This window comes from Bubalus bubalis, chromosome 23 (genome assembly GCF_019923935.1).
Source record: "Bubalus bubalis isolate 160015118507 breed Murrah chromosome 23, NDDB_SH_1, whole genome shotgun sequence".
In the NCBI taxonomy this organism is placed as follows: domain Eukaryota; kingdom Metazoa; phylum Chordata; class Mammalia; order Artiodactyla; family Bovidae; genus Bubalus; species Bubalus bubalis.
This window is the reverse complement of record NC_059179.1, coordinates 14,059,447-14,074,397: the sequence shown is the minus strand read 5'-3', so window position 1 is coordinate 14,074,397 and position 14,951 is coordinate 14,059,447. Positions and strand designations below refer to the sequence as shown.

The 14,951-nt window shown below is 41.5% G+C and overlaps 1 protein-coding gene across 8 annotated transcripts in view; it reads left to right on the top strand.

The window, feature by feature from the left end:
- The window catches only part of CPEB3 (cytoplasmic polyadenylation element binding protein 3), a 202,131-nt gene that overhangs the window by 38,907 nt on the left and 148,273 nt on the right, over nt 1-14,951 (top strand). For 4 of the 8 annotated variants that reach the window (XM_025273912.3, XM_025273911.3, XM_025273910.3 and 1 more), the window contains exon 1: nt 11,617-12,835. In XM_025273912.3, coding sequence (XP_025129697.1) covers nt 11,684-12,835 — 1,152 coding nt within the window. In that variant the 5' untranslated portion in view covers nt 11,617-11,683. The other 4 variants (XM_025273915.3, XM_006073697.4, XM_006073696.4 and 1 more) reach the window with 3 other exon arrangements.

The window sequence follows — 14,951 nt, the reverse complement described above, 5'->3', positions numbered from 1 at the left end:
CGTTATATCTACTACTGTGGACAAGAATGCCTTAGAAGAAGTGGAGTAGCCCTCTGAGTCAGCAAATGAGTCTGAAATGTAGCTCTGGGTGCAATCTCAAAAACGACAGAATGATCTTGGTTCGTTTCCAAGGCAAGTCATTTAGTATCACAATAATCTAAGTCTATGCCCCAACCACTAATGCTGAAGAAGCTGAAGTTGAACAATTCTATGAAGACCTACAAGATTTCTAGAACTAACACCAAAGAAGGATGTCCTTTTCATCATAGGAGACTGGAATGCAGAAGTAGGAAGTCAAGAGATACCTGGAGTAACAGGGAAGTTTGGCCTTAGAATACAAAAAGAAGCAGGACAAAGGCTAACAGTTTTGCCAAGAGAATGCACTGGTCATACCAAAGCACCCTCTTCCAACACAAGAGACAATTCTACACATGGACATCACCAGATGGTCAATACCGAAATCAGACTGATTTTATTCTTTGTAGCCAAAGATGGAGAATCTCTATAGTCAGCAAAAACAAGACAGGGAGCTGACTGTGGCTCAGATCATGAACTCCTTATTGCCAAATTCAGACTGAAATTGAAGAAAATAGGGAAAACCACTCAGCCATTCAGGTATGACCTAAATCAAATCCCTTACAATTACAGAGTGGAAGTGACAAACAGATTCAAGGGATTAGATCTGACAGAGTACCTGAAGGACTATGGAAGAAGGTTCATAACATTGTACAGGAGGTGGTGATCAAAACCATCCCCAAGAAAAAAAATGCAAAAAGGTTGTCTGAGGAGGCCTTACAAATAGCTGAGAAAAGAGTAGCAAAGGCAAAGGAGAAAAGGAAAGATATACCCATCTGAATTCAGTGTTCCAAAGAATAGCAAGGAGATAAGAAAGCCTTTTTAAGTGAACAATGAAAAGAAATAGAGGAAAACAACAGAATGGGAAAGACTAGAGATCTCTTCAAGAAAATTAGAGATAACAAGGGAACATTTCATGCAGAGATGGGCACAATAAAGGACAGAAATGGTATGGATGTAACAGAAGCTAAAGATATTAAGAGGTGACAAGAATACACAGAACCATGATGGTGTGATCACTCACCTAGAGCCAGACATCCTGGAGTGTGAAGTCAAGGAGGTTGTAGGAAGCATCACTATGAACAAAGCTAGTGGAGGTGATGGAATTCCAGGTGAGCTATTTCAAATCCTAAAAGTTGATGCTGTCAAAGTGCTGCATTCAATATGCCAGCAAATTTAGAAGACTCACAATGGCCACAGGACTGGAAAAGGTCAGTTTTCATTCCATTCCCTAAGAAGGGCAATGCCAAAGAATGTTTAAACTGCCACACAATTACACTTATTTCACATACTAGCAAAGTAATGCTCAAAATCTTTCAAGCTATAAGCACTTCAACAGTATGTGAACCGAGAACTTCTAGATATAGAAGCTGGATTTAGAAAAGGCAGAGAAACCAGAGATCAAATTGCCAACATCCGTTGAATCATAGATTAGCAAGAGAATTCCAGAAAAACATCTATTCCTGCTTCATTGACTGTGCTAAAGCCTTTGGCTGTGTGGATCCCAACAAACTGTGGAAAATTCTTAAACAGATGGGAATATCAGATGACCTTACTTGCCACCTGAGAAACCTGTATGCAGGTCAAGAAACAACAGCTAAAACCAGACATGGAACAATAGACTCATTCAAAATTGGGAAAGGAGTACGTCAAGGCTGTATACTGTCACCCTGCTTATTTAACTTGTATACAGAGTACACCATGTGAAATGCCAGACTGGAGGAAGCACAAGCTGGAATCAAGATTGCCAGGAGAAATATCAATAACTTCAGGTATGCAGTTGACACCACCCTTATGGCAGAAAGCAAAGAGGAACTAAAGAGCCTCTTGATGAAGGTGAAAGAAGAAAGTGAAAAAGCTGGCTTAAATCTCAACTTTCAAAAAATGAAGATCATGGCATCTGGTCCCTTCACTTCATTGCAAATAGATGGGGAAACAATGGAAACAGTAACAGAGTGTATTTTCTTGGGCTCCAAAATCACTGCGGACTGTGACTTCGGCCATGAAATTAAAAGATGCTTACTTCTTGGAAGAAAAGCTATGACAGACCTAGACATTAGGTTAAATTATTAAAAAGCAGAGACATTACTTTGCTGGCAATGAGCTGTATAGTGAAAGCTATGGTTTTTCCAGTAATCATATATGGATGTGAGGAGAACTGGACAATAAAAAAGCTGAAGACTGAAGAATTGATGCTTTCGAACTGTGGTGCTGGAGAAGACTCTTGAGAGTCCCTTAGATTGCAAGGAAACCAAACCAGTCAATCCCAAAAGAAATTAGTACTGAATATTCATTGGAAGGACTGATGCTGAAGCTGAAGCTCCAATACTTTGGCCACCTGATGGGAAGAGCCGATTCATTGGAAAAGACCCTGATGCTGCGAAAGGTTGAAGGCAGGAAAAGAAGAGACAACAGAGCATGAGGTGGTTGGATGGCATCACTGACTCAATGGACTTGAGTTTGAGCAAGCTCCAGGAGATAGTGGAGGACAGGGAAGCCTGCTGTGCTGCAGTCCATGGGCTTGCAGAGTCGGACACGACTGAGTTGACTGAACAAGAACAAGAAAGTTGTGTGGACATTTGCTTTAATAGATCCTAGTAAGTAGTTTTGCAGTGTAGTTGTAAAGTTAAATTCAATTATACTTCCATCAGCAGTGTTTGAGAATGAGTTGCCTTACATCCTTGCAAATATATGGTAGTTGTGTCTTTTCCAGTTTTTGCTATTTTGGTTGTATTTTGTATTTCTTTGGTGACAAGTGACGTAGAGCACATTTTCATATGCTTTTTGAACATTTGAGTATCTTTTGTTGAAGTCTCTTGCCCATTTTTCTTTGGGATGTTCACACTGTTATTAATTTGTAAGAGTTCTTCATGTATTTGAATTATAATTATTTTGAATATTGCATATATTTCTCCCTTTCTTTGATTTTTCACTCTGACTTTTGGTAAACAGATGTTCTTAATTAGTTTAGTTTATTAAATTTTTCCTTTATATTTGTTGCTTTTGTGACCTGTTGAAGAAATTTTTGCCTACTCTAATGTCATGAAAATATTCTCATATGTACTTTTAAAGACTTTCTTGTTTACCTTTTTCATTTAGACCTACAATCCATCTGGAATTGATTTTTGTGTATGGTGTGATAAGGATGAAGGTCTCTTTTTTGCCATATGGATATTCAGTTGACTCCAATATCCTTTATTGAAAAGACCATCCTTTCACCACTGCAGTGTTACTGTTTTCAGAAATCTGGTCACCATGTTACAAGAAGGGGGACCCCGTTCAGGGCCTTAGAGTGGGCTCTAGTGTAACACTCGGAAATGAATTGCCTGAGGAAATACGTGTGCTTACAAAGCAAGAGCCTTTATTGGTAAAGGGTGCCTGAGTGGAGAGCAGGAGGATAAGGGAACCCTGGAGAATTTACTCTGCCATGAGGCTTGTAGTCTTCTGTTTTATGATTAGTTTCCGGTTTGTCTATGACCAGTCATCTCTGGTCTGTAGTCAGACTCAGGGTCCTTCCTGGTGGCACACTGATCTTTCAGCCAGGATGGGTTCCAGCACAAAGGATTCTGGGATATTGGTTCTCTCCTCACTCTTTTGGCCCCTCCCGAATTCTGGCTAGTTTTTGGAGGCAGAACCATGTTACTTATTGGGACCTCTTGTTGTGGACATGATCTTCGTTTTCTGAATGTTGAGCTTTAAGCCAACTTTTTCACTCTCCACTTCCACTTTCATCAAGAGGCCTTTGAGTTCCTCTTCACTTTCTGCCATAAGGGTGGTGTCATCTGCATATCTGAGGTTATTGATATTTCTCCCGGCAATCTTGATTCCAGCTTGTGTTTCTTCCAGTCCAGCGTTTCTCATGATGTACTCTGCATGTAAGTTAAATAAACAGGGTGACAATACACAGCCTTGACGTACTCCTTTTCCTATTTGGAATCAGTCTGTTGTTCCATGTCCAGTTCTAACCGTTGCTTCCTGACCTGCATACAGATTTCTCAAGAGGCAGGTCAGGTGGTCTGGTATTCCCATCTCTTGAAGAATTTTCCACAGTTTATTGTGATCCACACAGTCAAAGGCTTTGGCATAGTCAATAAAGCAGAAATAGATGTTTTTCTGGAATTCTCTTGCTAGTCTATGATTCAACGGATGTTGGCAATTTGATCTCTGGTTCCTCTGCCTTTTCTAAAACCAGTTTGAACGTCAGGAAGTTCACGGTTCACGTATTGCTGAAACCTGGCTTGGAGAATTTTGAGCATTACTTTACTAGCGTGTGAGATGAGTGCAATTGTGCGGTAGTTTGAGCATTCTTTGGCATTGTCTTTCTTTGGGATTGCAATGAAAACTGACCTTTTCCAGTCCTGTGGCCACTGCTGAGTTTTCCAAATTTGCTGGCATATTGAGTGCAACACTTTCACAGCATCATCTTTCAGGATTTGGAATAGCTCAACTGGAATGCCATCACCTCCACTAGCTTTGTTCATAGTGATGCTTTCTAAGGCCCACTTGACTTCACATTCCAGGATGTCTGGCTCTAGGTCAGTGATCACATCATCGTGATTATCTGGGTCGTGAAGATCTTTTTTGTATAGTTCTTCTGTGTATTCTTGCCATCTCTTCTTAATATCTTCTGCTTCTGTTAGGTCCATACCATTTCTGTCCTTTATCGAGCCCATCTTTGCATGAAATGTTCCTTTGGTATCTCTGATTTGATCTCTAGTCTTTCCCATTCTGTTGTTTTCCTCTATTTCTTTGCATTGATCGCTGAAGAAGGCTTTCTTATCTCTTCTTGCTATTCTTTGGAACTCTGCATTCAGATGTTTATATCTTTCCTTTTCTCCTTTGCTTTTCGCTTCTCTTCTTTTCACAGCTATTTGTAAGGCCTCCCCAGACAGCCATTTTGCATTTCTTTTCCATGGGGATGGTCTTGATCCCTGTCTCCTGTACAGTGTCACAAACCTCATTCCATAGTTCATCAGGCACTCTATCTATCAGATCTAGGCCCTTAAATCTATTTCTCACTTCCACTGTATAATCATAAGGGATTTGATTTAAGTCATACCTGAATGGTCTAGTGGTTTTCCCTACTTTCTTCAATTTAAGTCTGAATTTGGCAATAAGGAGTTCATGGTCTGAGCCACAGTCAGCTCCTGGTCTTATTTTTGCTGACTGTATAGAGCTTCTCCATCTTTGGCTGCAAAGAATATAATCAATCTGATTTCGGTGTTGACCATCTGGTGATGTCCATGTATAGAGTCTTCTCTTGTGTTGTTGGAAGAGGGAAATATATGGGGTCAGACTTTATTTTTCTGGGCTCCAAAATCACTGCAGATGGTGACTGCAGCCATGAAATTAAAAGACACTTACTCCTTGGAAGGAAAGTTATGACCAACCTAGATAGCATGTTCAAAAGCAGAGACATTACTTTGCCGACAAAGGTTCGTCTAGTCAAGGCTATGGTTTTTCCTGTGGTCATGTATGGATGTGAGAGTGGGACTATGAAGAAGGCTGAGCGCTGAAGAGTTGATGCTTTTGAACTGTGGTGTTGGAGAAGACTCTTGAGAGTCCCTTGGACTGCAAGGAGATCCAACCAGTCCATTCTGAAGGAGATCAGCCCTGGGATTTCTTTGGAAGGAATGATGCTAAAGCTGAAACTCCAGTACTTTGGCCACCTCATGTGAAGAGTTGACTCATTGGAAAAGACTCTGATGCTGGGAGGGATTGGGGGCAGGAGGAGAAGGGAACGACAGAGGGTGAGATGGCTGGATGGCATCACTGACTCGATGGACATGAGTCTGAGTGAACTCCCGGAGTTGGTGTTGGATGGGGAGGCGTGGCGTGCTGCGATTCATGGGGTCGTAAAGAGTCGGACACGACTGAGTGACTGATCTGATCTGATCTGTTTTGGACAACTCAGGCAAGCAGTTATCATCATGGCCAAGACAAATGGTTAGGTCAACAGTTCCCTAAGAACTATACATTTGTGGATCTGTTTCTGGACTTTTTGGTCCATTTGTCTATTTGCTTATCCTTGTGCCAGTAACCAAACAATCTAATTACTATTGCTTCATAATAAATCCTGATATCTAGTAATATAAGTCCCTCTAAGTTTTTTTTTTTCACCTAGGTATTGTTGGCATCGTTGCCCTTTGCATACAATTGTAAATTTAATTCAACAAATATTTACTGGATACCTATTTATTATGTCCTAGGCACAGTGATATATGTTGGGAATATAGCTGTTAATAAGATAGGCGTGGTCCTTCCTTTAGTTGGAGAAGCCACTCACATAGAGATGAGAAGAGGGCCTATGATAGAGTCCTGAGGAACTCAATACTTAAAGTCAGCAAAGAAGACTGAGAGAGAGCATGAGTGTGCATATAGGGGCAAGCGAGTAATACCCCAAAGGTAAGAAAACCAACAAAGAACAACCTGAAGAAAGACAAGGGAAGAAGGTATATCTAGAAAGTGTGGTCAATGTTGCTGCAAGGTCAAGCAAGATAAGACTAACAAAACATCCTTTGGACTTAGCTCTGATTGTCTCTTGCTATAATGAAGCAGTTTCTGTAGGGGGCAGGGTGAGTGTCTTTATTAGATTGCAAACTCTTTGGTAGGAACAAAGTTCCTCGTTTAATTAGTGCTTAATAAATATTATTGCATGATGATCATCCAATGATCTATATACTACTGAGCATCCTAAGGGCCAAAATGGTTATCTATTTTATACCACTTCGCATTCTTGCTGCTGATGAAAAAGTAATTGCTCTTTTAATGTAAATGGAGAATAATTTAATACTTAACTCAAACCTTGGCTCTTTTAGATAATCCAAAACCATACGTCATCCATCCATTCATTCATCTATTTATTCATTTATCTGGCAAGTATACATGGAGCAACCACCAACTACTCAGGACTCATGAGAACTGTATTGGAGATGTAAGTAGGAAAATAAAGGAAAAAAGGAAGCCTGGAAAGATGTATTTGACCCAGGTATAGCTCAATGAATTAACTTTGCAATAATTGCAAAAATCTCTATTTTTAGAGCTTTCCATGATTATTCAAAAGGAGTCTGTGGTTAAGCTTTGTGACTTAAAGACAAAATTTTAGGAAGTGCTTCCTTTTTGGTTAAATAAAAAACAAGGGTTCAGGAGAGAAGGTCTTTTTTGGGAGTCCTCCTATAATTTATTGTTTGCTTGGTACATATTTATACCTTGGTATACTGGAAAAGGTCAGTTTTCATTGCAATCCCAAAGAAAGACAATGCCAAAGAATTTGGCATATTAATTTTAAATAATCTTTAAAAATCTATTTCTTAAAACAAGTCTTTATATGACTTTTATGAGGGAACTTTTGTTTTTTTAAATATTCAAGTACTTGAAAATGTAGAAGTTTGGTAGATTAGGGAAGTCTTCAGGAGTAAGATTAACTGAGTTCATCCTTACAGACTCTGGAATTAATATGGTAAGTATAACACGTTGGCGGAGGAAAAGTTTTCTTTAGAAAGATAGAGGAAGGAAAAAAAAATGGGGAATATACAGTAAGTTCATAGTAGGAATAAGAGGACCATTTATTTAGTTCTTTTAAAAAGAGCTTGTAGTAGATTGATTCAAAATGATTTTTTCATCTTAAATTGTTTTATTTTTTCCCTTGGAAATAAGTAGAAATAAAGACTACTGACTGCTGCAAATTGGTAGTCTCTGATAATACTACTTTAGTTCTAATTGGTGAAGAGGGGAAATAGAGAATTAAGATAGTTTTAAATGATGTCTGACATTTTTAATTCTTAGTTCAATCAGCACAGTCATCAAGTGACTTTATTCTGAACCCCTTGCATGAATGGCATTGAACCAAATCCCACAAGAGATAATACTTTCTGCCTATGTGAGCAAACTGGTAGTTGAAGTATTGCTCTCAGAAGCTATAGATAATACCAGTTGATGTTAAGATGTTGTGAGATTCCAGCCTTGGGGTAATGAGGTTAAGATAGGAAAAATGTACATCAGGGGGAAAAAAGTTTTAAAAGAAACTATATCTACTTTCTGCCTTGAATAAAGATGTCACTGTCCTATGCAGTGAAACAATAAACATGTCAAATTATTTTTTTAATATTTAACTAAAACAGTTTTAGTTTTAAAGAGTTGAATTTTATTTGATTGATCATTGTATGAATAATGCAAAGTAAACTTTCATTTTGACAAGTAAAATAAGGAGGTGTATGATTTAGAGCGTATCAAGTAGAATCTTGAAATAAGTGAAAATCAAATAGAAATCTTGGTGGATAGATAATGTCCAAAATTTATGACTGAAACCTATCTTTAACCTGACCTTCAAGAGTTAATATCATATTTCATATTAAGATACTTTTCATTTTATAATATTACATGTATTTAAGTATGGTCAGATTTTAAGTATCTTTCCTTAGTAGTCCATCTCCTCCCTTCTTTATTCTTCCCCACCCCACCTCTTTTGGTGTGGTTGGGTTCCTTCTGCTGGCTACCCAGTCATTACCATTCTAATACCATTTAAGGTAGCTCCGCTGGGTTTATTTATTTGAGTCCTGTAATCCAGTTTCTCTTTTAACCTGGCTTCCTAAATCAGTTGACAAACCGGTTTATTTTTCTCGTAACAACTCGTGATTTAGATTGGTTAGGAAGATAAAATGTAATCCGGCACAACCTCTTTCCCTTGGAATCAGTATTTGAAAGGCTTCCTCCTTTCGTGGCTGAGCGTGCTTAAATCGGGCAGAGTACCTAGTGAAGGACTTCAGCCCCCACAGTTCCCTGTGTGCGCATGCCCTCTCTTCTTACAGTTGTCAAAGTGCTTTTGCCAGAGCGGTCACATAATCAACCTGAAAGAAGAAAATAAATACTGTACACTTTTTAATTTTATCGATCCTTAAAAACTGGACCCTCAAAGGTAACTGCTGCTAAGAATTTGTTACTTGAGATTGGGGGATTGCATGTAAAGGAAGATCTATTGTGTGTGTGGTGGGGGGAGGGGAAGGAGGTATCTATTTCCCGGACTTTGCTAGTAAATAAGAAAAAAGAAAAAAAAAAAACTAACAAAAACCCACCTAAACGAATAGACTGTACAAACAGTTACTGACATTGCATGTTAATTTTGTAAATGTTATTTTAATCTATTGCTTATCTTTTGTTGAAAAGGGTCTTATTTATTAAAGATGGGTCTTGACCTTGACAGAGTGAATTTATGCAGAAAGTGAAATTAATGTCTTTAAGAAATGTTAAGAAGAGAAATGAGTGTTCCTAGTATGATAAAAAATTTTAAATTTAATATATTAATATTACTTATAGCCTTAAAATAGTCTGAGTCTAGCTTAGTTTGTGGCTTTTTTTTGCTATAGGACAGCATTAATTTTTCCACTATAAACATGTAGTTTGAACTGAAGGCATTAACAGAAGGCATTGATACTAGCATCAGAAAAGCTGAGTGATATTAAAATTATAATCAAATGCATATTTCAGCCATGATGATATGGCTATTGTAAAGACAATTCTAGCCCACTGGGAGAGACTCAAATCCCAGATTATAATGGTTTACTGCAGCACTGCTTAAACCAAGTATAAAAATGTCTCTTTCTATGTCCATTTTCTTTGGCAACAATAGAACTTTGTGTTGCTGTGAATCCAAGCTCTCCTTGCCTCTTTGTCATATTTACAGTACTGATCAAAGTCATTATTTTAGACCAAGGAAATTAAGGAACACAAAACCAATCTTAAATAGGTTTTATTGGTAGTAGTTGGCCATTTGTGATGTGTATTATACTGGGTTGGGTTCTTTTGGAGGGGTGGGTTGGGGAGGGAGGAGTTAAGGTGGCTGTGAAGCTTTTCCTTGAGCCCACTATTTTGTCTATGTATGAAACTTTAGAATGAGATATTAATCATTTTGAAGATACTCTTCAATAAAATAGAACTACTTTTAATCCCATTTCTTAGTCTGACATATTTTGTTTAATAGTTAAGAGCAGTAGCAAATCCATTTCCCAACACATTTATTTTACAGCAGTTATTATCGTGAGAATATCCAAAGGCAGAACTTCTGTGTGTATCTGAATGCCATTTTAGGAGTGTTCTGAGAAAGATGCTTCTCCGAGTATCTGAGTTAATTAACTGTATTAAATATATTAATAACTTTGTTGCAAGTATACTGAATCACCATCTAAAAATAATTATGTATTTGGTCATATGCACCTTGAACATTTCAAAATACTTGTTTTCAGGGTCTCGGCACTGTAATATTCATATATTTAAAGCAATTAACATGTTCTAAAGGACAAACGAACTCAGTGATAACTATGGGTATGGAAATCTCCTGGTTTTGAGCGATTACTATTTTCATCCTTGAATGATTAAACAGGCTGTATGGCAGAGGTGAATATAGCCCTTCTATGCGAAATGGAAAATACCATACACTCCTTATATGGCTAAATGAAGCAGTGATGGCAATGCACTATAATTACAATGTATGAGAATTTGCGACTTTGTACTGTGCTATTTTTAACACGTTAGCTAGCATATGGTAATTCAGGGTCTTCAAACCATAATCTTTCACTGTTAATACTAGTGATAAGAGAATAGGTTCTAAATTTGCCAAAGTCTTGTGACCAAGGCAGCAGCAGGAGGATTCAAAAAATGAAAAATCTGGCAACCCCAATATTATCTTGACTTCATACTTAAATCTGAGGGATTTTTTTAAAGCCCCACCCCCACCTCATCTCATAGACAGTCCCCCGTCCCCCTCCCTCCTTTCTCTCTCCTTCTTCCTCCCTCCCTCCCTCCGCGTGTCTCTCTCCCTCTCTCTCTCTCTCTCTCTCTCTGACCTCAAATCCAACGAGAACATTTCTTCACTCTGCAGAGAAATTCTCAGGCTCCTGTTGAGACCTGAACTACTGAGATGCCAAGAAATCTCTTGTGAGGCAGAATTGGAAACGAGAACATTGGAGAATAAGAAAAACAACAACAAAAAAACCCAAAAAACACCCATCTAATCCTTAGAGTAACAAGAAGCAAGGACTTGCAAATGTTGCAGTAGATTTTTACCTCTTTTAAAAGGATTTTTTTTTTTTAATGTCTCCTAACAAAATGGAGTAGCTGCAGCTACTGGGAGGCCAGAGAATGGTTGTGCAGATGAGTCCTCCTAACAAATGCCAAGGATTTCCTCCCTCGTGGTTCGCTGCGGCTAAATGAAACAATTATCGAGGCAAGAAGGCAGTTTGCTAATCAAGGGGGATAAGACTACTGTTTCTTTAAACTGCCCGAGCGGGGAAGGGGGAAGAAAGGGTCGTGTGTGGTGTCTTTTTAACCTTGCTGAAGGACGCAGCTGTATTTATTGACGTATGCAAATAGCTGGGGGAGGGTGGTGCTTGGGAAAAAACAGGAACCAGAATCAGTTTCTCATTGCAGGGTGAACGCTCTGAGTTCCGGTGAAGGGGAAAGAGACGTGGCGAAATTGCTGTCTTTCTGTCTTATAAGCACCTCTCTTACTAATACAGAACAGGAACCTAGACATCAGAAAGGGTGAAGACGCTCTCACAGTATTTTTAGAGACCTTGCACGAGCTCCCCCACCCCAGCCCGACCTGTTCTTCTAAATGGGAGATTATGGATTTGCATTGCAATTGGCTAGTAGCGGTGGCACTGGATTTTCGCAACTAAAACACCCGCCCGCTCCAGCAAGCAGCATTAACGAACACACTGACAATAACGCGTTTCTCTTTTTTCCCATTTCAGCTGCGCAAACCATGCAGGATGATTTACTGATGGACAAAAGCAAAACCCAGCCCCAGCCCCAGCAGCAGCGGCAGCAGCAGCAGCAGCCCCAGCCCGAGCCCAGCACCGCCGAAGCCCCGTCCACGCCCCTGTCCTCAGAGACCCCCAAGCCGGAGGACAGCAGCGCAGTGCCGGCCCTCAGCCCCGCCGCGGCCCCGCCGGCCCCTAACGGCCCCGACAAGATGCAGATGGAATCGCCGCTCCTGCCGGGCTTGGGTTTCCATCAGCCCCCTCAGCAGCCGCCGCCACCGCCGCAGGAGCCCGCGGCGCCGGGCGCGTCTCTGTCGCCGTCCTTCGGCAGCACCTGGTCCACGGGCACCACGAACGCGGTAGAGGACAGCTTCTTCCAGGGGATCACCCCAGTCAACGGGACCATGCTCTTCCAGAACTTCCCGCACCACGTCAACCCAGTCTTCGGAGGCACCTTCTCCCCGCAGATTGGTCTGGCGCAGACCCAGCACCACCAGCAGCCGCCGCCGCCCGCGCCGCAGCCAGCGCAACCCGCGCAGCCCCCGCAGGCGCAGCCCTCGCAGCAGCGCCGCTCGCCTGCCAGCCCCAGCCAGGCTCCCTACGCGCAGAGGGGCGCCACGGCGGCGTACGGTCACCAGCCCATCATGACTAGCAAGCCGTCCTCGTCCTCGGCCGCCGCCGCCGTAGCTGCCGCCGCCGCCGCCTCGTCCGCGTCGTCCAGCTGGAACACGCACCAGAGCGTGAACGCCGCCTGGAGCGCGCCGTCCAACCCGTGGGGCGGCCTGCAGGCGGGCAGGGACCCTCGCCGGGCGGTCGGCGTGGGCGTGGGCGTGGGCGTCGGGGTGCCCTCGCCCCTCAACCCCATCTCGCCGCTCAAAAAGCCCTTCTCCAGCAACGTGATCGCGCCGCCCAAGTTCCCCCGCGCGGCCCCGCTCACCTCCAAGTCCTGGATGGAGGATAACGCTTTCCGGACCGATAATGGTAACAATCTGTTGCCATTTCAGGTAATGCTCCGGTGCACCTGTATACGCTTTCCTTCCACTCCGCTCCCTTTTCCCTGTCTTCCCTGCCATTTAATCGGCCATTGATTGTGGTTCTTAAAAAAAGGCAGCGTTTGCCAACTCCCCTGCCCTTTTCCGAAGCCTTTAGTTCACTGGGGGTATTCCACTAAGGGGACAAGGGTGGGGGAAGCGTTGTGACTGCTCGAGGAATCTTATTTATGCACCCTGACGAGATAGAAAGGGGCCTTTTTCTTTTAGCCTATTTTTTCTCTCCGTCGTGCTTGTGCCTCTTCTTTTGACCTTCTTTGACAGGAAAAGCTGCAAGTGTATGGCAAGGTGCCGGCATAGTCCCAGGCTGAGTAGGCTGAGTGAGATTCCTGTCATTTTCAGTGGCTGCACATTTCACGTTATGCAATCCCGGGCTCAGGGTGTCTCCGGAAAGCCGTCCACTCCCAAACCACCCTGGCCCTACTCTTCAAGGGGTTAACAGCCCTGGAGTGGTGCTATTTCAGACAGTTGCACATGCTCAATTAAACTAATGTGAACACATGTGTTTATGTCTCGCTAAGGTGCTGGCATCATTAATAGCAATCAGCATATTGCCCCTGCCGGGAAAATTAGAGTGTGAGATTCCAATAAACACTGGAACTGTTATCAGGAACCAAGATGGAAGAGTGGAAATTCTAGGAGTAACCCTTTCCATGTTATCTAGGACTTAGAAATTGTTTTGTTTTGTTTTTAATCCAGAGGCTAGAGACAATAGGACGCGACCTTCAGAGCCATATTGCAATGGAGTCTATTTGCTAGCTAGCACTGAAATATTTAAAGCTGCAGTGTCCTTCAGTTGGGTTATTTAAGAAGACAGTGCAGATCAATTACACTATTTGAAACTGGGCAAAGTGAAAGTCTTGCAACTTTAATGAAAAATGAGCCTTGTGTCTTGGTGTTAAATGCCAGTGAAAAACTCAGGAAGTGCCCCAGACAAAAAGGTTGAATGGAGTGTCCTTATTCTGTACTTGCTTTCTGATCCAGTGCGTGGCCACATCAGTTGGCAGTGTGCTGGACATCTTGAATTGGAAAGGGTGGTGAGGGTGAGGATTCACTGGAGGCCTTTGTTCTCAGGAAAACATTCATCCTTCACTTACAAACTGATTTGTCCATAGGCTTCCAGGCTTGGTTAAAAAAGAAAGAAGGAGCGAGGGCGGCTCTGGATAAGACCCAGCTTGGATCTTTGGATCCAAGGAAATGAAACAGAAATCCTTTGAGCATTGCTGAAAAATGGCAGAATTGACATTTGACCGAGTTAGTTTAAAGCATCAGGTGCAGTTGGAGCCTTATTTTATTGCTCTTTACATTTCAGATGTGATGTTTGGCGTGGCTCCCATCCGTGAAGGAGGAGGTAGGGATATTAAGAAGCACATGATGCTGCAAGCTAGAGCAAGAATTTTTAACCTCCTCAGTTCAAGGGGGTCCCTGACACCCATAAATTATGTGTATGAGAATTTTTAATGAGACAATCTTACCAGATTTTTACAGGATCGCTTCAGGGATGGAAGAGTCCAATTTCTCTATGTGCTTATTTGTGTGTGTGTGTGTTGGAGGGCTAGACAGGCAGGCTGCTTTTGATAGGATAGCCCCTCTTTTTCTAACAGTCTCTCTTTTTATTCTGATGCGCTCTACCCAAATCTAGTTTTAGAAGATAACCTAAAATCTAACAGAGAGATTTCGGGCCTGGAAGCTGATAGTGTAGACATTAGCTATCTTTTTCTAAGAGTAGAATCTGAATACAACTAGGTTTTGATTAATTATTTCCAGAAATGGGGACTAGGGAGAGATTAAATCCATAAAATTTCCCCCAAACTGATATTGACAAGTAATGTGTGGATTGCCAGTTGTTTCTCAGCAAAGCATTTACCAGCCATGCTAATAAGAGCCAGATGGACTGGATTGAGTTTGGATTCTTGTTTTTTCATCCCTGGTAGTGCTATTGAGTAGGGAAAGATGGCCAAAAGATTTGTAGGAGGAGAGATTTGATTGAAAATTGAGCTTTATAAATTTGGCCTTAGGAAGAATTACATGGACTTTATGTCTCTCTCTCTCTCTTTTTAAAAACTATTTA